The 24,945-nt window shown below is 44.3% G+C and overlaps 1 protein-coding gene across 1 annotated transcript; it reads right to left on the bottom strand.

The window, feature by feature from the left end:
• Positions 1-8,538: 8,538 nt before the first annotated feature.
• Positions 8,539-9,226, bottom strand: LOC150023199 (auxin-induced protein 6B-like). Its single transcript, XM_090297503.1, has one exon. It carries the CDS (start codon positions 9,024-9,026, stop codon positions 8,754-8,756), a length of 273 nt encoding a protein of 90 aa, XP_090153629.1. The 5' UTR covers positions 9,027-9,226; the 3' UTR covers positions 8,539-8,753.
• Between the last annotated feature and the right edge of the window lie 15,719 nt (positions 9,227-24,945).

Here is a 24,945-nt window from a genome sequence, read left to right as displayed (position 1 = left end):
GTTTACTACGATCGCCAAGTTTAGGTTGAAGCTGAATCCGGAGAAGTGCATCTTTGGCGTGGAGGCTGGGAAGTTCTTTGGTTTCCTCTTAACTGAGAGAGGAATAGAAGCCAACCCTGATAAGTGTGCCGCCATCTTGGCGATGAGGAGCCCAGCCACTATGAAGGAAGTACAACAACTTACAGGTAGGATGGCCGCCCTGTCTCGGTTCGTGTCGGCTAGCGGAGAGAAGGGCCATCCATATTTTCAGTGCTTAAGGCGGAATAACAAGTTTGCCTAGACGAAGGAGTGTGAGGAAGCCTTCGTCAAGCTGAAGGAGTATCTGGCGAGCCCACCGGTTTTGTGCAAACCGCTGGTGGGAACCCCTCTCAGGTTGTATTTTGCTGTAACTGAGAGGGCGGTGAGTGCGGTGCTCGCCCAGGACCAAGATCAGGCTCAAAAGCCTATTTATTTTGTTAGTAAGGTGCTGCAGGGTCCGGAGGTAAGGTATCAGGCCCTGGAGAAGGCTGCGCTGGCTGTGGTATTTTCGGCGAGGAGGTTGCGCCACTATTTCCATAGCTTCACGATACTGGTGATGACCGACCTGCCCATCCAGAAGGTCTTGAAGAAGCCCGATGTTGCGGGAAGGATGGTGAAGTGGGCAGTGGAGCTGTCAGAGTTTGATATTAAGTATGAGCCCCAAGGTCCGATTAAGGGACAGATCTTCGCAGACTTCGTGGTCGAGCTCTGATCTGAAGCGACACGAGTTGAAGGGGATGACTTCCGTTGGGTACTCTCAGTGGATGGATCGTCAAACCAGCAGGGTAGCGGTGCTGGAGTCATCTTGGAGGGACCCAACGGCGTGCTGATCGAACAATCCTTGAGGTTTGCCTTCAAGGCCAGCAATAATCAAGCAGAATATGAGGCGCTGATCGCCGGTATCTTGCTGGCTAAGGAGATGGGAGCCAGGGTGTTGATGGCAAAGAGTGACTCGCTGCTGGTCACGGGGCAAGTAACAGGCGAGTTCCAGGCTAAAGATCCACAAATGGCAGCTTACCTGGAGTATGTACAGGAATTGAAGAGTTCCTTTGCCTCCTTTGAAGTGGTGCACGTGCCCAGAGAGCAGAATGCCCGAGCTGACTTGCTAGCTAAGCTTGCCAGCTCAGGCAAGGGGGGTAGGCAGAGGACGGTGATTCAAGAAACTCTGAAGACGCCGAGAGCATTTGTAGCAAATCACCTGTTTCTTCAGATAAGCAAGTCGACGGAGAGAGCGGCGAGAAGTCATAGGTCCCTGACTCAAGAGACCTTGAGATCGCCGAGAATAAGAGCATGTCGGGGGGAGAGGGTAAACATGACGCAGGTCTGCGCTACGCACGAGCCAGACACCTGGGTAACACAGTATAAGCGGTGCCTGGCAGATGGCCTTCTCCCGCTGGATCCGACAGAGGCTAGGAAGATAAAGAAGAATTCTAGCAAGTTCACAATGATTGATGGCGATCTGTACAGGTTTGGGTTCACTCACCCACTCCTGGAATGTGTGCACAGGGAAAAATGTACAAGAATTATGGCAGAGCTCCATGAAGGGATATGCGGAAGCCACGTCGGGGGTCGAGCTCTGGCCGCAAGGACTCTCCGTGCAGGTTACTACTGGCCAACGATGAGAGAAGACTGCAAGAGGTATGCGCAGTGCTGCAAGCAATGCCAACAGCACGCCTATTGGCTCAAGGCGCCTCCTGAGGAGTTGAAGTCGATTTACAGCCCCTGGCCGTTTCATACATGGGGAATCGACATCCTGGGACCATTCCCACTGGCGATCAGGCAGATGAAGTACTTGGTGGTGGCGATTGAGTATTTCACCAAGTGGATCGAAGCAGAACCAGTGGCCCAGATCACCGCACACAAGGTCGAGGGTTTCGTGTGGAAGAACATTGTGTGCCGGTTTGGTGTGCCCAAGCGCCTGGTGTCGGACAATGGGACTCAGTTTGCAAGTCACCTGTTGAAGAAGCTGTGCGAGGGGGTGGGAATTCAACAAGTGTTTGCATCCGTCGAGCACCCTCAGACGAATGGCCAAGTAGAGTCAGCCAATCGGGTGTTGCTGAGAGGGTTGAAGAGAAGGCTAGAGAAAGCCAAAGGAAGCTGGGCTGAGGAGGTACCCCGTATAGTCTAGGCGTACCACACCACCGAGCAGTCAGGAACCCATGAGACCCCGTTCAGCTTGGTCTATGGGTGTGACGCAATGATTCCAGTGGAGATCCAGGAGAGCTCGCCGAGATTCCAGAACTTTGTGGAGGAAGACTCGAATGAGGAGAGAAGGTTGAACCTGGATCTACTGGATGAAGTCAGGGAAGAGGCGAGATTAAAAGCTGAGGCGGTGAAGAGAAGGATTGAACGAAGATATAACTCGAAGGTGATGCCGAGACAGTTCAGAGAGGGCGACCTGGTGATGAGGAAAGCCCACCAGTACGAGATGGAGAATAAGCTGTCGCCTAAGTGGACGGGACCGTTCAGAATAACCGAGGCGCTCGGGAACGGCGCCTACCGCTTAGAGACATTGGAAGGAGGGGCGATTCCTCGCACCTGGAACGCCACGCACCTCAAGTTATATTACAGTTGAGAACTTTGTAAGTAAAGACAAACACGAAGTTATATCACAATGTTTCTGTTAAAAACAGTTTGAAGGGGGCACTCTTTTCCCTAAGGAGGGTTTTTAATGAGGCCACCCAATAAAGAAGAGTTTTCGAAGCTTAAAGTTGTTTTAGATTGCATGCCTACTGTTTTCCAAAGTTTTGAAGAAAGACCTTGTCACTTATATGTGATTTAAGGCAAGTTAAAGATATATTGCATGCTTTCTAAAAGGTTTCTAAGTCCTCATCGTCTTTCGGCGATCGGAGCCACCAGTTAAAGTTAAAGTCCTCATCGTCTTTCGGCGATCGAAGGCACCAGTTAAAAGACCTCAACGCCCTCGCGCGTTCTGAGGCGAGATAAAGACCTCCTCGCCGTCGAGCGAGTGCAGGCGAGGAAGAGTGAAAAGTCCTCAGTGTTTATGGGGGAGAGGAGATGTAACCCCTGGGGCAATGTAGAGGCACCAGCGAAAAGTCCTCAGTGTTTCTGGGGGAGAGGAGATGTAACCCCTGGGGCAATGTAGAGGCACTAGCGAAAAGTCCTCAGTGTTTCTGGGGGGGAGAAGATGTAACCCCTGGGGCAATGTAGAGGCACCAGCGAAAAGTCCTCAGTGTTTCTGGGGGAGAGGAGATGTAACCCCTGGGGCAATGTAGAGGCACGAGTTAAAGACCTTCTCGCTGATGAGCGAGTTCAGGCGAGTTAAAGACCTTCTCGCCGATGAGCGAGTTCAGGCGAGTTAAAGATCTTCTCGCCTATGAGCGAGTTCAGGCAAGATAAAATCCTTCTCGTCTCGAACGAGTTCAGGTATGGTGAGAAGGGTGGAAGAAGTTTGTCGGGTGGCCCAGGCAGGTTCGAAGAGAACGCCTAGCCACCCGGTCTCTTGTTCGGAAGATCAGGGAGGTAGAGAAGGATCCGAAAGGCGCCTCTACCCCCAGATGAAGGAACAATGGCCAAGTTATGAAGCCAGGAAGAAGCTGATATCGCCAAGAGTCTTTGGCGACCAGGAGAAATTCAAGCAATGGCAAGAAAGTCGAAGACCCGTTTTGATGAAGCTGATCGGGTGAGCGGTGTCTTAAGCCATTAATTGAGTTCAAGTTCGTTATTTGAAGAGCGATTTTACGCTAGGATTCATTACCTTGAAGTTACAAGTTGTTAGAGTGTTTTGTTCGAAGATCGGCGGTTCGAAGCAGTTAAGTACACGATTGCGCTTACGAAATTACTAAGTTATTCCTTTGAAGTAAATCGTGCAAGGAAAAGATAAAGCAGACAAAGAAGTTACAAGAAGAAACGCAAAGACTTTATCATTAAGTAAACATCAGTTCAAGGCACATATACAGAAAAAAGGAAAATCTATTACAATCATATGTAAGGAGAAAGCATAAAAGTAGTGGATGGAGGGACTCAATCAGTCTTCAGCAGGAACAACCTTCCCATCCACCACCTCGTTGTTAAGGGACACCATGGTAAGATCTAAATCGGGATACAAGTAGGCGAACTGTTCCCGGGCGGCCTCGAATCCAGCAGCAAGAATCTGGGCAGAGCTCAGCTCAAGTTCTTCGATTTGTTTCTTTAGCCCCTCATTCTGCTGCTTCAGCTCATCAGCTTGCTTCTTAAGTTCTTCAACTGCTTCCCGAGCTTGAAGAAGGTCTTCAGTAACCTTCTTGGATTCTGCATGCGCCTGGGCTAGCTCAGCGGCGATCTTCCCGTTTTCTTTGTCGGCTTCGGCAAGCTTGGCCATGGTGTCGTCTCTCTCCTTTTCTACCTTCCCCAGGAAGACCTCCCGATCGACTGACCTTTGTTCGAGTTTCTTCACCTTGGCGGCGTCAGTTTTAATCAAGGCCTTCAGGTCAGCCACTTTTACGCGATAAGGTACTAGCTTGCTCTCCAGCTCAATCTTCTCTTGAGCCAAAAGCTACACCTTATGGCGTAGATCGGTGGCCTCCTTGCGTGCCACCCGGAGCTCGGTGCTCATGGCATCTTCTACTCGGGAGTGCTCGATCTCGGCGAGTGTCAGATTGCAGGATAACCTCTCCGCCTCAATCCTTATGGAGTTATTCTCAGCTCGGAGTGTGAAGAGGTCATCCTGGAGCTTCCTGGTGGAGCTCTCCACAGCTTTAGATATAATGGAGGGGAAATCCTCCGCCATCATCTTTAGTTTTGCTGAGAAGGGCTCCCACATCCTCTTGACCTCAAGAGAGAGGTTTGCTTGTGGAGGCACCGGGTGGGCTTGTTGTTGGTTTTCGCCGCCACCTTCTTGAGTTGGTTGCTCAGCGGGTGCTTCTTGGCGTGGTGGCGACGTCGGGGATTCAGTAATAAGAATTGGAGAGTGGTGAGCACCTTCATCCCCGACTGGTGCAGCGTTTGCGGTTGAAGCGTTTGAAGGAGGACCCCCTCCAGCTGATACATAAGGCGTGGAGGCACTCGGGGGGTTCTCTATGAAGTTAGGCTCGGGGGCCTCAACCACAGGAGGCGCAAACGCCAAAGGAATCGCTTGGACTGGCGAGGCGGGAGCTGGTGGAGGAAGCAATGTTGGAGGTGGAGCAGGTGTGGATGGTGGTGTTGATGTTGGAAGAGGGGGTGGAGCAGATGGTGAAGAAGGCGCCACCCTCTTCCTCTTGATGATGAGGCCATCTTCAGTCGCCTCATCATCATCTTCTTCTTCCTCGTGGACTACTTGGGGGGCTTTCCTCTTTGGTTTCCTGAGGATAAGCTTTTTGCGTTGGTTGGCGGGCTGGGCCTCGGGAGGAGTTGGGCCTTTGGGTGGCGATCTGCCCTGTGCGGCGGCGATCTCCACCACCGAGTTTGGCAGGGTTTGGGAACCCGATGCCAACCCGTGGGCTCGGGCGAGCGCCCTCAGTTCAGCAAGTTTGCCCTGGCCCAACATACGATCTGCATAATGCAAAGGTGCATGGGTTAGTTCAGAGGAAAAGGTAAACACATAAGGCAGTATGCAGCAAAAGCAGATAAGTGGTGCAGAAAATAAGACCAAAGTCTTGTGCACAACACACAAGACGCCCAGAAACAGTTAGCAGAGGTAATGTCAAAGTAAAGACTTAGACGTTGAGCCGAGTTCTAACCTATGCGAATTTCGAGTTGATCTTCGAAGAACTCGAAGCAGATGAGCGTGGTGGTGAGGAAGGTAATGTTGGCGTCTGCCACACTCTTCCAGAAGAAGCATAGGTCCTTGTCCAAAGCACCCATGCTATCAGGACTCCTTGGCCTCCTGAAGCTGCCTTTGGACTCTTTGTTCCCCTTGTTTACCCAATATAAGGGGAAACCGTCGAGCAGTGAGGTGTCCCTATCGTTTGGGCGCACCTGGACGAACTTGCCCTTCCAGTCTTTGTAGGATTGCTGGAAGATAGAGAGGATCGACCTCCCAGCAATCCCGTTCAAACTCACCCACAGGCGATCTCCCGGGTGTTTGGCTTCGAAGAGGAAGAGAAAGACGTCCACCGATGCTGGCAACCCCAGATGGTCGCACATGATCTGGAACGCCCGCACGAACGCCCAGCTGTTGGGATGGAGCTGGGCGGCGGCGATGTCGAGCTCGGTGAGAAGCTCCCTTTCAAAACGAGTGAAGGGAAACCTAAGTTTCACCTTCTTGAACAAAGTGGTGTAGACGAAGCAGAACAGCCCGCCGTCGTTCCCCTTGTCGTCGGCGCACACTGGCAGGTCGGGGGGGCAAGGTAGCACCGTCATCTTTTCGTCGTGCTCCTTGTGGAACGACTGGTGAGGCTCATCCCCTTTCGTCAGTCGAAGAACCGCCCCAGCAGAGTTTACTGAGGAGGTTTCCTTCAGCAAGGTCGAGGTGGCCCATGGGTATAGTTTTTTGAAATCTGGAGGGGGGACGGAGGCTCCTCCGGCGACAAGCGGAGTAGCCTGGGCCAAGTTGGGGCGGGAGGGTGCAGGCCTCTCAGCCTGAGAAGAAGAAGCACCACGTGCTCGCGGTGGGTTGTGTGCTTGAGATGAGGGGTTTCGTGACGAGGGAGGAGGATTTGGGGTGATCTTTGAGCGAGTCATTGCGGAAGCTGCAGAGGAAAAAGAAAAGAAAAGGCGATCAGGGTTCGCAGAGGCTGACTCGATCATGAAAGAAGGGTGAAAAACGAACGAACGAAGGTTCGTTGTAACAAAGACAAAGCCCTAAGTTACGAAGAAGGAGAAATAGAAAAAACAGCCCACAGCGTATGCACCAGACAGTTAATGGATGATGCGAATCAGTTAAGATGCAGGAAAAACCAGCAGAAGAAGTAAAGGAAGTACCTTTTTGTAATCGGAAGAGTGATAAAGGAAGTTGGTGATTCAGGAGGTTGAGAAGTGTTGAGAGCTTTTGCAGAAGAAAGTTGAAGTGTCTGAGAAAACGAAGAAGTGATGGAACAGTGAAGAGAAATGGGTTTAAGGGTTTTGCGAAATGGGTTTGGGAAGCGCAAACGACAATTGAAGGTAACCGTTGATGAAGCCACGTGTCGAGCGATGGGAGGAGAGTTTGGTGGAGCGTCAGGAAAGCAGAAAGTACAACCGCTTGGAATTCTGCGCCAGCGCCACATAGATCGGTATTGACGTGACTCCTTTAGTCTTTTCGCTGGACAGGTCTTCGCTCAAGACTGGGGGGTTTGTGTACCGCCCTGGTAGTCGGAAGTGATGACGTGGCATCAAGCTATTGTATAGGCGTGTTGAGAGGACGCCAGGTTAGCAAAAGAGAAGGAGGTCGGGGGGCTCGTGTAGTCGCCAGTTATTAAGTTGGCGTGCTCCGATCTCCATCACACCAATACCGGCGGTCACCAAGTTGAAGATGAAGTCGCCAGATGTAAACCCAGGCGACCAAGTGATCAGAGATCGCCAAAGAAAGGACATCGCCGAAGATGAAGGCAGATAGCCATTTCCCAGCTGACCAGAGGATGAGGTCGGGGGGCAGCTTGTTTGAGCATACATGGTGAAACAGGTGATGCAGATGATGAAGGCGGCCGGCGAGACCACAGGGAAGGTGTGTACGAAGGCACCCTAGCTCGCCAATCCAGTAGAGATCGCACTCCAGGACAACTATGCATTGGGTAGTACCATGCATAAGTAACTTAGCCAAATGAGAGTCAGAAGCAGCGCCTAAGTCAAGGAGGCTCCAGATGATGGCACGTGTACAGTTGGATGCGAGCCACGTGTCCAGGTCTGTAACTGCCAGGAGAGAGAAAGTGTCCAGGTATATAAGGGTTTCCCAACGAACTTCTGAGGTACGCACGTTCAGATTGTCTTCTTTACGCTTGCGAGTTCTAGAGTATACTGAGAGAGAACTGGTTCACGGTTCCTTGAGAGTTCTTGAGTGTTACTCTTAGTATTTGGTGGTTCGGTCACTGACTTGGGCGTTGGAGTGCGATCGGCCGCAGCGGCGCCGCTCTGTTCTTTTGCAGGTTCTTGAGGTGGATCGTGACGAAGGACGGAGGTTGACGCGGTGCACACGTCGATCCAAGTTTGACAAGGCAAGTTCCAACGTTTTGGTCAACAGGCAGGATCAAAAGTTATCAAACCAATAGAACAAGAGTCCTTGGAGCAGAACTGTTTCTTCATTTGTATCAAAATTGTGACTCACGTTGGTATATATGTATCGAGTTAAATTTTTCAATGATGCTGTTGTAAGTATATATTAAAACAAAAAAAGCCATATGTACAAATCTGTCATTTCTAATCTATTTGTATCTTCATCAGCAAAATTTTCAGATCATTCAAAGTCACATCTCGCACTTCTTCCACTTGTTATTAATCAATTTATCCAATTTATACATATCATAACCACAACACAAGGAAGCTAAATAGAAATCCAGAAAGAGAGCGGCAATTGAATTCCGTGTGAAAGAATTTTTACTCAGTTCAATTATGCATAGCGGTATATGTATCATTGGCATAGTATTGGTAATCAACCAAGTAAATATAAGCTATACGAAATATGAATTTGTGATTCTAAATGTTTGTCCATAGAAAGGAATATGTTTACATGTTGATCGATTTCATGGCATATAAACAAAAGAATTATACAATTTGATTTTTTCATTCTGTTCTATTCCCTATTTCTCGAGAAAGGGAAAAAGGTTTACAAGCTGAGGAGATGCCTATTCTACAAAATTTCTCCACTAATCTATGTCAGGCTTCAAGAGTGAAATATATTGTCAATTCAAGAAAGAAGTTATACGTTGGAAGACGTCTTCGGTGCAAGGAATTGTGAGGCCACCCATGGGATGATCATATCCAAATTCATCTTCAGCCTGACTCAACAAACCTTGAAATGAAGGTTGGTTCAAGTATGATATGGAAATCACAAACCGCTTTTGTTTCTCTCCAACATACACTGCAAGATAGCCCTTTGGGACTGCAGAAGATTTTGAAGCTGCTTGGCTAGCTGTGAATGATGCTCGTCGAATAGCAGGTAATCGGAAACCCATTTTTTGTGCTTGATTGAATGAAGTAGAAGAATCTCAAATCTGGAAGGAAGGAATCCAAGTGTTGAAGCTTGAGGGTTGCAATGGCATGTGTTGTTTGTGAAGACAAGGGATAATGTATATATAGTTTTTAAGATTGTGTGGGAAGGAAACCCAAATCCCTGAGAGGAATAGTGTTAAAGGATAGAGGGCATACGGATGAGATATCACACGGTGTGGTCTTCAGTGCCTCTATCAAGGATAGAGTTGTTGGACGTGTGAAAACCCCACCTTATTAAACAATGACCAACATAAAAGTCTCCACATGTAACAAAACTGAATCCTAACTTTTGTTCATTCATTCATCGGTATTCCATAATTTTATAGACATGCTGTAAACATGTTTTCTCACATTATGTTGATTGAAGCTGGAATGTATTTTGTTGGTGATGAATTTTAGAGCAAGGGGTAACGAAATATCTAGATAATTCTATATGTTTCTGATGTTGGAGGAATGCATCTCTTATACTTCAAGCAATTTAAATACACTGAAGCAACATATAATACATCTTTCTATACATGGAATCAGGAGTTGTTACTGATAATAGAAAACAAAAGGCAAAATAGAAGACATTTGTAGTTACTGGCAATGTTGCATGTCATGAAAGTTTATTAGGAAAAATACAAGAGTGAAGGAAAAAGAATCAAGAGATTATGTACATGCATGTGTAAAAGAATAAGCTGCCATGGAGGGGTTTAACCACCTATATATGGATGTCAATTGGTAGGGTAAGTATGTACACATGTTTCTGATTCAAGAATTCTCAGGCTCCGGAGGCTTGCCAAAGATCGCATACTGGTTTAGGATTTTAATCATTATGTACTTAGATTGAGAATGAAGCAATATATTGATACACAAGGAAGCAATCTATAATTGTCTTTGCACTGGTCAGACCTCGGACATCGGCTTCGGAGAGGTCGACATCAGATGTCGACATCGGACCTCGGTGGTTCGACAATAATAATGGGCCACGTAAGCTGGGTCCCACAAATAGTATGAGTTAACATGAGTTAATACCCAGATACGAGAAAGACCTAAATCACGAGAGGATGATGCATGGGGTGTGTATAGTACATTCGGGTATGGCACAAGCAAGTGTTCTCTGGGGGCGCATAAGGGTTAGGGTTTCCAAGGAAAGACTGCATGCATGGCACGTGAATAATTCGTCCACATAACAGATGGCGCCGCAGCGCTGGTACATGAGTTGGTACCCTGACGACCATACTGTTAGAGATTTTGCACTCCAGAAGAGGCAAGTCTTGTGTTGTGGCTACGCTAAGCTTGTGCAATACGTCACAGGATGCCTCAACAATAACCCTAATTCCACTAAAGGAAAGATCCTCGTGGGACAGGGAGTTGACCTAGATATAACCTATATAAAGGGTGGTAAGAACCCTAGAAAAGGTATGCCGTTTCTAAGACTAAAATTGCTTTACATACTTTACTGTTTCTTAGCCAAGTACTGACTTGATCGTCAGAGTGCAATCAACAGGTAGGGCCCCCTCTATTTAAACGGAGCCACTATCAGCTACCCAAAGAGAGAGCGAAAACCCCCAGGAGATAGGAGAAACCACCATCTGCCTTTGAAGTCAACAACGACTGAGAAACCACCATTTGGCGCCCACTGTAGGGCCCGATAAAACTAGGTCCCATCCACAATCGTGTTAAGAGCCATCTAGCGACATGAGGAACACGAGGCAAGGTGCATCTGCACTAGAAGGAGGAGACAACGTCTCCAAGCAACAACTCATGGAGACCATTCATGCTCTCTAGCAGACCGTGGCGGCGTCCAAAGCTGATTAGGACAGGATTCTTGCTGAAGTGCGAGCCGAGCAGGGGGCTAGCCAGAACCGCTACCAAAACGACTTGGCAGCGGCGCACGCGGCCAACGAAGAACTACACAGAGATTTGCAGCGCATGGGTGAGCGCACAACTAGTGAGGAACCCCGCCTGTACCAGTTAGGGCTCGCCCCATGCCGTTCTCACAGGAAATTATGGACACTGTGATACCAGCCAGCTTCTTAGGTCCAAAGATCACCTTCACAAGTGTAGAGGACCCAGAAGCCCACATCACAACTTTCCACACTCAGATGATGGTCTCGGGAGGCACCAACGCTATGCATTGCAAGCTGTTTATGAGCACGTTCTCAAGCACAACGTTGGACTGGTTGGTCAGTCTCCCTAATGGACAAATCACTTTTTTTCGACCAGTTTTGAACATTATTCAGAGAACAATACATCGTCAACCAGGCTCCCCCTCTTGTCTCTTACGATCTCTTTGACGTAAAACAGTACCAGGGAGAGCCCTTGAAGGATTTCTTGAACAGGTTTGGGACATTGGTGGTGAAGCTGCACACCAAAGACGAAGATATGACAGTACACACCTTCAGACGAGGGATGCTGCCAGGACCTTTCAGTGAATCACTGATAAGGTGCCGCCCAAAGACGTTCAGTGAGATCCGCCACAGAGCTGTCCCCCACATCGTTGCAGAGGAAGAGGTCACAGAGAAGCGCGAAAGCATCGGCCCAGTCTGACCTCGGGGAACCAGCTGTCCTCAACCCTTGAGGGTACATGAGGCCACGAAAGATAAGAAAGCCCTAGGTAAACAACCGCCATATGAAGGAAAGAAGCCTCAAACAAGGGCACGGGCGAAGCAGAACGCCCCCACTAGGAAAAATTTTTGGATGGACCTCAAAGAACTGATTGCTATCCCTAACGTGGCAGACAGGCTGAAGTCTCCACCAAAGACTTGTTGAAGATGGATGCTTCCCTTCAAGACAAAGTGTTTGATGAAGCCAAATGTGTATTTTACCCTGGTGTTTGTATTTGCTTTGAGGACGTCTTAGGTATAGATTAGAGGTTGTTTAAAGTGGACTTTTTGATGGACAACCCACCTCTCAACCCTTGACCATGTGATAAGATCAAGCACAAGTTTTTCTGAAAATGTTTTTCACATGTTTTGTAAAAATATCCTTTACTGCATAGAATATCCTTAACAAGATTCAGTACTATCGAAGTTGTGTAAGGGAGATCCCTAAGTGTGAACAGGTTCCATGCAGGTAACCTGAATTTAACCCCAAGATTAATTACCTATATCATTCCTAGAGGCACGAACCATGTTGTGTTGCATGAGGAAGATTTAATCCTACTATATTGCATTATGAATCTGATAAAAGTTAACTGGGTTTACATTATAATGAAACACATGCTGAAATCCAAAAGGTTAGCTGATTCTTGATTTCCTTATGCTATCCTTGTTTCAAAATTGATTGACTATTTTGGTGTTGATACTTCTAATGAGAGGAACGAGACTTTCAAAGCTGTGAGTGAGATTGACAATGCCACTCTCATTAAGATGGGATTTCACAAAGTAGAAGGCTGCTGGGTGTTTCACAAAAGCAGGACTCACAGAGAGGAACGTGGAGCCTGAAATCTAAACAATGAAGAAGGAGATGATGTTGTTGCTATGGAAGATGATATTGTTCAAGCTACAGAATAGTCTTGCTATGAAGTCCATCACTCACACAAAGGAGAGTCACCTGTTGATCGTGCTAGGAGTCAAAAAATGAGTTCCCCATCTACAGAATTTAGAGGAGATTCACCTGCACCACAGTCAATGAATGAAGAAAATAAGGTACTCAATGAAAAAGAAGGCACACAAAAGATACCTAAAGAAAAGCACTAGAGTAGATGAAGAAAACAAAAACAGAGCTACTGGAAAATATTTTTATGCAAACTGTGCGTGATGTTCACTGATTTAACTGGAACGATATAAAGAGAACTGGATTATGAAATTTTAACCACAGAAACTTCAAGATCTTAGCTCAACAATGGCACTGGAATTACTAAAAAACAGTAAGCCAATTAATTGAGATAAATATTTCAAAATCGCTGCCAGATTACTGTATTTTTTTCGGCAGAATTGTACACTTTTTGTATTTTATTTATCATTTTTTGTGTACTTGGAATTTTTGAGTACTTCTTTTTTCTAATATTTTATAACACTTTAAATAACACAAATCCAGAATTTCAGAAATTTCCAGTGAGTAAATCAATTGCAATAAATCGAAATAGTAAGCACATTTTCAGAAAAACAGAGGAATCCTAACAGGAATGAAAAACAGTATTAAGAACTAGCAAAGACATAATGGAAAATGATGTATAGGAACTTGTATAGATCTAAAATACATGTATGAACTCAATTCTAAAACAGAAAATGCACAAAGGATGAAATATCAAATTCAGAAAACTGTATTACACCAAAGCAAGAAACAAAAAATTCAATAAAAGTACTACAAGAAGTGATGACATTCATGGAAAAACATGACTATTGACAAAACTTGTATGGATTCAAAAAGGAAAAGACACAAACACATGATAGGCAAAATTAAGAAAACAACAATAAAACTCAAAATAAGCCTAAAAACAAAAAGGTAAACAGCAAGAATTAAAGAGCTCTTGAATTAAAGTGCAACACAACTCAAAAATTAAACTAGAACACACCTAAACTCTAGATACCACATGATATGAATCCAATAGCAAAGAAGAGATGATTCTTTGACATTCTATGGACTCAACTTGAGTTGGAGATAGCTTAGGCACTTTTAATTAGAATTGGATCAAGGTTCTATGTTTCAAGAACTCACCAAGACTTGCACCACACCAAACTCATATGGAGGAGCCATCTATTGTCAATTGAACCGAACAAATTGAATAAAAAGGCAAAAGCACCGAACATAATGCACAAGAACAGAAATGCACCGAACAATTAAGCTAGAATTGAAGAAGAAACAATTATAAACAGCCAAAGAACTATGAACCGAAGCAAAGCTGGAAAATAGACAAAAATACTGAACCAACAAGGAAGCTAAACATGTTTTGGAGTTTCATATGAACATGTAGATGAAAGGAAGAAGAACTTATGGAGATGGATGCTTTGGTTTGATGATCACGCCACTTAGAGGATGAAGACTCCAAGATGAGTGAGCTAGTGCCGCCACTTGAGGGAACCAAAAGCTCTCAAGATAAGACAAGTGAAGGAGAAGACAAGTTGTCACAAATTCTCTCTCAAATTGAGTAGAGTTTCTCTATTACAAATTTCCAATCTGAATTTTACAAGAGCCCACACCTTTATTTATAGTGTGAGGGTGCTGGAAAATAGGTGGGAAATTTCAAATAAAACTCATTTGAAATTCCCACCAAAAACAAGTCACATGGGAGGTGTGATCTTTTTCTACTATGACACCTCCTAAAAACTACACCTACACCACTCTCCTAAGTCACATGGACAATGTGACTTTCTTTTACATATTCACACTCCTTTATTTAATAACCACACCTCCTAAAACTATACAAGAGTATTTCAAAGCTTGGCCTTGCCCCTCATGGGATGGACTTGGGCTTTTTGGGCTTTGGCCTTCTTGGGCTTGGGCTTGGGCTTTGGGCTTGGGCCTCATCTTTATTTTATGTCTTCTTTTAATTTTGAGAAGACTAGAAGGAAGAACTTCAAATGTGAGGGTGGATGTCCTCTTCCTCCATTAATAAAAGCCTCCTTTATTTGATTCTCATCAAAGATGCTGCTGCAACTCCCCACAATGTTCTTGTTGCCTATCAAGCTCCAGAATACAGAGGTGAACCCATGTCGATGTTTGAGAGGTAGATTCTGTCTCGTCTCGATGTCATGTCAGAAGAACAAAAAGTCTATTTCGAGAAAACTCAAGCCAGGTTGCAACGTCTTGATGATCAGATTGAGGGTGTTCAGGTGCAGTTGGCAGAACTGTACTACAAGGATTAGAAGTGCCTTGTTTCTATGCTTATCTTTCTCCTAGTTTATGTTTTTGCATTCTGTTTCTGTTGAACAATTTGTAATGTTTTCTGGACTGTTATCTTTGATTGTTATCTGGATTTATATTTCTCCATGCATTTTGATGAATCCAAAGGGGGAGAAAAATAGCTCACCATGCTAGGTAAAGTTAGGTGATACAGGGAGTTACACTCTGTGCCTTAAAACTGGTTTATGTTATGATTAGTTTCAACTTTTGTAGTTTGGTTTTTGGTGCAGTACAGGTGTTGTTCTTTTTTCAAAGCAACTAAGCTATGAGGATTTGTCTCCATCAAAAACGGGGAGATTGTTGAAGATGGATGCTGCCCTTCAAGAAAAACTGTTTGATGAAGCCAAATGTGTATTTTACCTTGGTGTTTGTATTTGCTTTGAGGATGTCTTAGGTATAGATTAGAGGTTGTTTAAAGTGGGCTTTTTTCTGGACAACCCACCTCTCAACCCTTGACCATGTGATAAGATCAAGCACAAGTTTTTCTGAAAATGTTTTTCACATGTTTTGTAAAAATATCCTTTACTGCATAGAAAATGAATTTGTTATTTTCTAAATGAATAGATTCTTTCTTAAACTAATGTTTTGATTAAGTGTTTTTGAAAATCATGTTCTATGCATCAAGTATCTTTACTCAGTCTTCATTCTATAAAAAACGACTGAGTTTCATTTGTTCAAAAGTTCTAGTTATCGTTTTGAAAATGAATTTGTTCTTCCTTATATGAATAGATTCTTTTTAGTCTGGTGCCATGGTTCTTGAAAGGTTTTCACAACTTTATCTTTGCACCAAGGAGTTTGACTAAGTCTCATACAACTAATAAATCTCTCACTGCTCTCGAAAATAAATCTGTTCATTATATTTTCAATCTGTTCTTTTTATAACTGCTTTAACTGTTTTTTAAAATTCTGTTATAAAATGTTTCTTATAAAAGGAGAGTTGATTCTGACTTGAAAGTAACGTTGAGAAAACAAGTTTTATAACAGAGATTGAGGAGTTTTCCATTGAATAAGCACGAGTTCTTAAAAGTTTTTCAAAAACCAGAAACTATGCTTGTTCTTGCTTGGTTCTAAGGCTTGGTTGGAGGTGCTGTCATTGTGTGCAATCTGTTCTACTAGTCTAAGACATATTTATGCACTCTCATACTAGGTGTATTCATTTCATATTTTAATTCTTTGTAAAGTGTAATTGTAAGATTCTTCTTGATAGGGTTTCTTGAAGAGTTGTGTGTGCTGGAATAGTGTTTTTCAACAAGGTGTGCCAAGTTCTTGTAGGGTTCAAGAACAGTGGCTGTGTAAGTGTTTTTGATTCGTGTTGTTAGTGGATTTCACCTTGAATTAGGTGAGACTGGATGTAGCTCATTTGAGTGAATCAATATAATTGCTTTGTGTTCAATCTCTCTTCATCCCTGCACTCTTTTACTAGTTTGTCTGTTAAACTGTCAAAAATTAAATATGTTCAATTAAAAATAAATTTGTTCTTTCTGGGCTGGTTCATGCTGTTCTTGATTGCTGGAAAATCTGTTTGATTCCTTTAAAAGTGTATGTGCTGTTGAACATAATTGGAAATAACTGATCTGTGGAAGTTCACTCAATTAATTGTCAAGTTTTAATCAAACGTTTGTCACTTGATTTAAAAGTTGAGGTTTATTGATTCTGCTATCACAATTCTCTATAAAAATTAATGTGAACGTAGCTTGCCAATCAATCTACTTAATATAAAAAATCACTTAACTGATATAACTGTTTTAATACAAAAGCAGTATAAAAATAAATTTGTTCATTGTCAAATAAATCGATTTATTTTTTCTTTGACCTATGATAAATCTGATTCTGTTTAAATTTTTTAAAAGCTCAATTAACCCCCCTTTCTTGAACTTTGACACTATTGAACCCAACAAGACTGACAAGAGGCTAGGGCCCAACAAGAACTTCTGGTGCGAGTTCCACCAGTCTTTTGGCCACGACCTGCGCAATTGTTTGGCGTTGAGATTCTAGTTAGATGAACTGGTAAGGAATGGTTTCTTGAAGGACTACTTGCAAGAACCACAGGGTGCCCCAACGATAGCAACCCCAACAGGAGATCAAGGGCACGAAATGCCCATCCACGGAGAAATTAACACAATCTCTGGAGGATTCTCAAAAGGAGGGTGCACCGCCTTCCAGCGCAAAAAATATGTTAGAGGAGGGATGACAGTAGAAGCACTGAAGTCGGACCAGACACCTTAGACCGACCTTGTCTTCACCAAGACCTACTTGCAGGATGTGGTCCCACACGACAATGATCTAGTGGTGATCTCAGTAGTGACGGTGGGCAGAAAGGTACACCGCGCCTCGTCAACCAAGGAAGCTCGACCGATGTGATGTTCTGGTCGACCTTCAACAAACTACAACTGTCTCTTGACCAGTTGAGGCCTTACGATGGCTGTTTGTATGGTTTCGCGGGAGACCAGGTCGAAGTGCGAGGACATGTAGAGTTGAGGACGACCTTCAGTGACGGTACGACATCCCGCACCGCCAACATCAGGTACCTTGTTGTTAATGCTCCCTCAGCCTATAATATACTTTTAGGTAGGCCTGCTTTGAACAGGATTGGAGCGGTAGTCTCTTCGAGGCATATGAAGATGAAGTTGCCTTCCCTTGAAGGAGCAGTGATCACAATGAAGTCTGATAAAAAAGAGGCAAAAAGGTGCTACGAGAACAACATCAAAACAAAGAGAGGAGTGTGCGTAGTCACCACCCAACCTCCAAGGGAAGAAGGGGTCACCCGAGTCGAGATCGCTCGGGAGGGACGACCCGAGCCTGCAAAAGAAGTGCTGGAGAGGGAGATCAAGGGTAAGAAGTTCAAGCTTGGCAATTCCTTAGGCCGAGAGGCGCAGGACCAGATTGCCGAGGTCATAGCACGACACATGGATGCTTTCGCATGGTCAGCCTCAGACATGCCTGGTATCGACCCCGATTTTTTGTGTCATCACCTCACCATGGACCCACAGGTCTGACCTGTCCGCCATAGAAGGAGAAAGTTCAATGATGATAAGTGTCAGGTCATCAGAGAAGAGACCCAAAAGCTGCTGAGCGCTGGCCACATCAGGGAGATCCAATACCCGGAGTTGCTGGCAAACGTAGTGTTGGTCAAGAAGGCCAGCGGGAAGTGGAGGATGTGCGCGGACTTCATAGATCTCAATAAAGCCTTTCCGATGGACTCCTACCCGCTGCCCAACATTGACGGCTTGGTAGATAGCGCCTCAGGGTGTAGACTTCTTAGCTTCCTAGATGCTTTCTATGGATACAACCAGATTTGGATGCATCCCAGGGACGAATGCAAGACAACGTTCATGACAGAGCTCTCCTGTTACTGTTACAAAGTGATGTCTTTTGGGCTCAAGAACGCAGGGGCAACATACTAGAGGTTAGAGTACTCGCAACCATGATAGAGCGAAATGTCCAGGCATATGTAGATGACATGGTGGTCACCTCCCAGGTGAAGGACCAGCACGTCACTGACTTGGAAGAGCTATTTACTACAATAGCTAAGTACAGATTAAAGATGAACCCTGAAAAATGTGTGTTTGGGGTAGAGGCAGACAAGTTCTTAGGGTTCCTACTCACTGAGCGTGGGATAGAGGCGAACCCTGAGAAGTGCGCTGCAATCATAGCCATGCGCAACCCGATCTCGACGAAGGAAGTGCAGTAGTTGACAGGGCGGATGACCGCTCTGTCTAGATTCGTGTCAGCAGGAGTAGATAAAGGGCATCTGTATTTCCAGTGCCTCAAGAGAAATAGTAGGTTTGTATGGACCAAGAAGTGCGAGGAATCCTTCCTCAAGTTGAAGGAATACTTGAGCAACCCACCAGTGTTGTGCAAGCCAGAGCTAGGCACCCCGCTTCGCTTGTACTTCGCAGTCACGGATCGGGATCATTTTAGTCCTGGTTCAGGAGCAGGACCAGGTGCAGAAATCAATATATTTTGTGAGTAAGGTTTTGCAAGGGCTTGAGGTGAGATACCAGGCCATAGAGAAGGCAGCCCTGGCAGTAGTATTTTTGGTGCGAAGATTTCGCCACTACTTCCAAAGTTTCACCGTAATCATGATGAAAGACTTGTCCATACGCAAGGTCTTAGAGAAACCCGATGTGGTAGGACAAATGGTGCGTTGAGCGGTTGAGCTATCAGAGTTCGATGTGCAGTACGAACCAAGAGGACCTATCAAAGGCCAAGTTTATGCTGACTTCGTGGTAGAGCTCTCCTCGGCAGCCACGCACCAAGAGGAAGCAGATTTCATATGGGTCCTCTCCGTAGATTGGTCCTCTAACCAACAGGGCAGTGAGGTTGGTGTCATCTTGGAAGGACCAAATGGACTGTTGATCGATTAGGCCCTACGGTTTGCTTTCAAGGTCAGTAACAACTAGGCGGAGTATGAGGCCTTGATAGCTAGAATGCTGCTAGCCAAGGAGATGGGGGCGAAGAGTTTGTTGACAAAGAGTGACTCCCTGTTAGTAATGGGGCATGTTACGGGAGAATACCAGGCCAATGACCCCCAGATGGCCGCATACCTAAAGTATGTTCTGATTCTAAAGGAGACTTTTGCGGTGTTCGAGTTAGTACATGTCCCTCGAGAATGGAATGCCCGAGCTAATTTGCTAGCAAAGCTCGCCAGTTCTGGCAAGGGGGGCAGATAAAAGACAGTCATACAGGAGACCCTGAGGACACCTCTGTTGAACAAGATACTTTGATGTCTCCATATCCAAGAGAAAAGCTTGAAGACCTTGCTGTTGGGTGTGTGTGTTGTCTAGTTGTTTGAAACTTGTTAATTCACTCCTTAAGATGATCCAAGTTCATTTGAATCTTTAACCTTTTGAAAAGATGAGTTTTCTAAAATGCTGTTAAAATTTCAATAGATTGTTTTTTGAAACAACAGGTTGTTTTACCTTAGCAGTTTATGAAAAAGGTTTTGAAAAGCTTGACTTTGCTGTCAATTCAATTCAACCGATTGTTTTGACAAAACAATCGATTGTTTTCCTGTAAACCTTAACAAAATTCTGTTAAGTGGTTTTAATATGTTTTAAATGATCCTAACTAACTTGGCTCCTTTATTAAATTTGACGACTTGGTGGGTCTATATAAAGGTGGTTTTATGCTCCTAATCTTAAAAAAGAAGTAAGAGAAAGAGTTTATCAAAACAGTTTTTCCAAGATTGGAAAGAGCTTTGGATCATTCTTAAGTGTGTGGAATAGGATTGGGTTGTAATTTTGAACTTTAAGCTTTGTAATACCTAGGTGTATTCTATTCCATTCTTCCTTGATTGTTGTATTTCTGTAGTTGTGTTGCCAAGGAGTGTTGTGTGTTCTTAAGGTGTTCAAGATCAACATTCTTGGTGTGGTTTGCCAAAGGTAGTGTGTTTCTTGAGGGGTTTAAGGTCACTACTTTGGTGTGTGGTGTTTGTAATCTGGTTTTGATTGCATAGTGGATTACCCAGTGGTTTCTGGGGAATGGATGCGGCTCTTGGTGTAAGAGTGAACCAATATAAATCTGTTTGTGTGATTCTCTCTTTCCCTGATCTCACATATAACTGTTTGAAGTTGTTTTTATTAACTGCTAATAAAAACAACCGATTTTTTTGACAAAACAACTGATTATTTTTCTGATATCATCTTAAAACAGTTTTGGGTATTTGTTTCCTTGATTCTTTTCTCTGTAATTCAGCATTGAATTTCATTATACCTTCAAAGTTTGCGAAAATTCCTCTTAAACAATTCACCCCCTCCTCTCGTTTAAGGCCATATATTCTAACAACCTCAAACCACTACAGACAACACAGGGGAAGTCCAACAAGAAGTCCATCAAATAAGCACCTCAGAAGGTGTTAAGAGAAGTCACCGATTGTTGACTCAAGAAACGCTGAAAACGCCCAAGATAAGCATGTACGCGTTATCACGGGAAGACTCAATGCATGTTTGCCTAGTTGAAGGAGGCGAATCCTGGATTACACCCTACCGAAGCTACTTGGCTTATGGGATACTCCCGCTGGAACCCATAGAAGCCAGAGTAGTCAAGAAAAATTTGAGCAAATATGTCTTGATCGACGAGGATTTGTTCAGACACGGGTATACTCACCCTACCCTGATATGTGTGAGGGGTGAGCAGTGCCAAGCATTATGGCAGAACTTCACGAGGGGATATGCGGGAGTCACATCGGTGGCCGAGCTCTCTCATCGAAGGCCATTCACGCTGGATACTACTGGCCAACCATGAGGGAGGATTGCACGAGGTATGTACAACGGTGCAAACAGTGCCAACAACATGTTGACTGGCACAAGGCGCCCAGAGGTGTTGAGATCGATTCATAGCCCATGGCCGTTTCATACCTAGGGAATCGACATCCTGAGGTCATTCCCTTTAGCAGTGCGACAGATGAAGTACCTCATGGTTTCCATTGAATACTTCACAAAGTGGATAGAGGCTGAGCCAGTAGCGTAAATCACAACCCATAAGGTTTAGCACTTTGTGTGGAAGAATATAGTATGCCGCTTTGGAGTCCCAAAACGGTTGGTGTCTGATAATGGCACCCAATTTGCAAGCCAACAGTTGGGCAACCTGTGCACAGAGCTTGGAATAAAGCAGGTGTTCACATTAGTCGAACACCCTTAGACAAACCGGCAAGTCGAGTCTGCCAACCGAGTTCTGCTCAGAGGTCTGAAGAGAAGGCTGGAGAAAGCCAAGGGGACCTGGGCAGAAGAGGTTCCTAGAATTGTGTGGGCCTACCACACCACTCCCCAGTCCACTACCAAAGAGACACCTTTTAGCCTGGTGTATAGTTCGGACGTGATGATTCCCGTAGAGATCTAGGAGAGCTCACCATGTTTTCAGAACTTCGTGGCTGAAGAATCCAACGAAGAAAGAAAGGTGAACCTGGACCTACTGGATGAAGTTAGGGAGGAAGCTCGCATCAAGGTTGAAGCCTTGAAGAGAAAGGTGGAGTACAAGTACAACTCCAAGTTGAGACCTCGGCAGTTCCAAGTTTCCGACTTGGTGATGCGGAAAGCCCATCCCTACTAGTTAGAAAACTAGTAATCTCCCAAGTGGACTGGTCCATTTTGTGTGACAGAGGCACTTGGGAACGGAGCGTACAAGGTCGAGACACTAGAAGGGGGGTCGATTTCTCGAACTTGGAACGAAGCAAATTTAAAATTTTAATTCAGTTAATTATTTCATCGTACACAATTTAGGGGACACTCTGTTTTCCTTATCAGGGGTTTTTAACGAGGTCACCCAATAAAATTTCAGTTGAAAGATGTATCTTTGCAAATATTTTGTACATTGAAGTAATTAAAAATGAATCTCTCCCTTGGATGAACTCAATTCTAAAAAGAAAATGCACAAAGGATCCATATCAATTCAGAAAATTATATGACACTAAAGCAAGAAACAATAAAAAACAATAAAAGTACTACTAGAAGTAATGACAATTATGGAATAACATGACTAAGACAAAACTTGACATGATTACAAAATTAAAAGACATATGACAAAAATAACAACAAGTGAAAGGAAGCTTAAGGTAAACTCTAGGAAGGAGAATGCCATTCCAAAAGAGCAACCATACTCATATGAATAATGAGTGCCATAAACCTTTTCACAAGCACTTGGTGTAACAAAAGAAAAACAGCAAGAAAACTCAATATAAGCCTAAAACAGAAACTGAAATTGCAAGAAATTAAAAGAGCTCTTGAAATAAAGTGCTACACAACTCAACAATTAAACAAGAACACACCTAAGCTCTGATACCACATGATGTGATTCCACTAGCCATATAGAGAATGATTCTTGACATTCTTAGGAATCACCTTGAGCTGGACATTATTTAGGCATTTTTCTTAGAGTTGGATCAATGTTCTAAGACAAGAACTCACCAAAAACTAGTACCAAATCCCAAACTCATTTGGATGTTCCACATATTGTCAAATTGAACCAAAAGAAAAAGGAGGAAAGGCAAAAACACGAATTAACAAAAACAAAACAGCAAGGTACCGAATCAAAATGCTGGAATTGAAGAAGAAAAGATGAAGAACAGCCAAGAACACAAATGAACCATAGCTACACATTAACAAACTGAAAATGCCGAACCAAAACAACTAGGAAACAAGCTAAGACAAGGAAATTAACAAGAGAAGAAAGGAAGGAGAAGAGAATGCTCATGAAGATGGAAGAAAGGTTGGATGATCACGCCACTAGAAGTATGAATGCTCCTAGATGAGTGTGCAAGCTGCCACTTGAGGAAACCATGATCCTTCAAGATAAGACTAGAGAAGAAGGCTCAAAAGCTCTCCAATGCTCACTCCAATTTTGAGTATAGTTTCTTTAGATAAATTCAAATCTGAAATTTACAAAGAGAGCACCTCTATTTATAGCCTAAGGTGCTGAAATGTAAGCTACACAAATTCAAAAACTCCCTCCTAAAAAGCTTCTAGAATTGGCGCCTAAAACAATGCATGAGGAAGGTGTCACCTCTTCCTTCACTTTGGCACCTCCTTTTCTACTCCTACACCTATCTACTAACACACCCCCCCTAAGACTCCTAACTAAAGACTAAAAGATGCTTTAACAATAGAGGTTTCTAATGTTTCCCTCTAAGCACCTTCAAACAAAATTCTTTATTATTTAAAACTTGGCCTTGCCCTTCATAGGATGGACTTGGGCTTGGGCTTGGGCTTTGGGCTTGGGCCTCTCTTTATTTTATGTCTTCTTTTAATTTTGAGAAGACTAGAAGGAAGAACTTCAAGTGTGATGGTGAATTGCCTCTTCCTTCATTAATAAAAACCTCCTTTACTTGACTCTCATCAGGTTGGAAACACCAAGACTGGGAATAGTATGGTTGTTAGTGAGCCTCCCTCTTGCGTGGGAACGCCAAGGTCGAGATAGTAAGGTTCCCAGTTAAAATCCTCCATTGCCTCTATACGGTAAAGGCGAGGTCAGCTAATGAACCTCTCCCTTGGGTTAGAAACACCAAGATTGGGAATAGTATGGTTCTAAGTGAGCCTCCCTCTTGCGTGGGAACGCCAAGGTCGAGATAGTAAGGTTCCCAGTTAAATTGCTCCATTGCCTCTATACGACAAAGGCGAGGTCAGTTAATGAACCTCCCTTGGGTTAGAAACACCAAGACTAGGAATAGTATGGTTCTTAGTGAGCCTCTCTCTTGCGTGGGAACGTCAAGGTCGAGAAGAGTATGGTTCCTAGTTAAAACCCTCCCTTGTCTCTATACGGCAAGGACGAGGTCCACAAAGTAAACATCTCCCTTGGGTTAGAAACACCAAGATAGGGAATAATATGGTTCTTAGTGAGCCTCCCTCTTGCATGGGAACGCCAAGGTCGAGAACAGAACAATTATCAATTAAAATCCTCCCCTGCCTCTATACGGCTAGGGTGAGGTCAGAGAGAGGAACCTCTTCCTTGTTTTGCAAGGCAAGGTTAGTATGGTTCCTAGTTATATATTTTCCTTACCCCCGTGTGGAAGGGTCGAGTTCAGCAAAAGAGAACCTCCCCCTTATCCTGTAAGACAAGGTCGAGTACAATATGATTCCTAGTTAAAGATCTCCCTTGCCCTTATGCACCAAGGTCGAGAGCAAAATTTCCCTTACCTTTGTTTGACAAAGGATAGGGCGAAGTCAGAGTTCGAGTAAGCACCGCCTCTACCTTAACACGCAGAAGAAGGGTTAAGGTCGAGCGAGTGGTCAAGAAGCGTGCTACCTAAGTTAGAAAGGTCCTAAAGCGTTGTTATACTAATTCAACACAGGTAAAGCAGCTAACAAAAAAAAGTAGCAGTTCAAGGAAAAGTAGATTTTATAGATAAAAACACACACACACACACACACACATATATATATATATATTTACAAATGACAATTGTATATCAGACTACCAAATCATTTCAACAAAAGGAGTCACTCATCAGCATCAACCAACTGCCCACTAGCAAACCTTCTTAGTCAAGCCGATTTGAGAAAGATCCACCCCAGGGTGCAACCTGGGCCATGGCATCCTCAAACCCCGTGGCTTCGG

This window comes from Phaseolus vulgaris, chromosome 11 (genome assembly GCF_051622355.1).
Source record: "Phaseolus vulgaris cultivar YP4 chromosome 11, ASM5162235v1, whole genome shotgun sequence".
NCBI lineage: Eukaryota > Viridiplantae > Streptophyta > Magnoliopsida > Fabales > Fabaceae > Phaseolus > Phaseolus vulgaris.
Note: the sequence above shows the minus strand (reverse complement) of the source record. Positions and strands in the feature narration are given on the sequence as shown.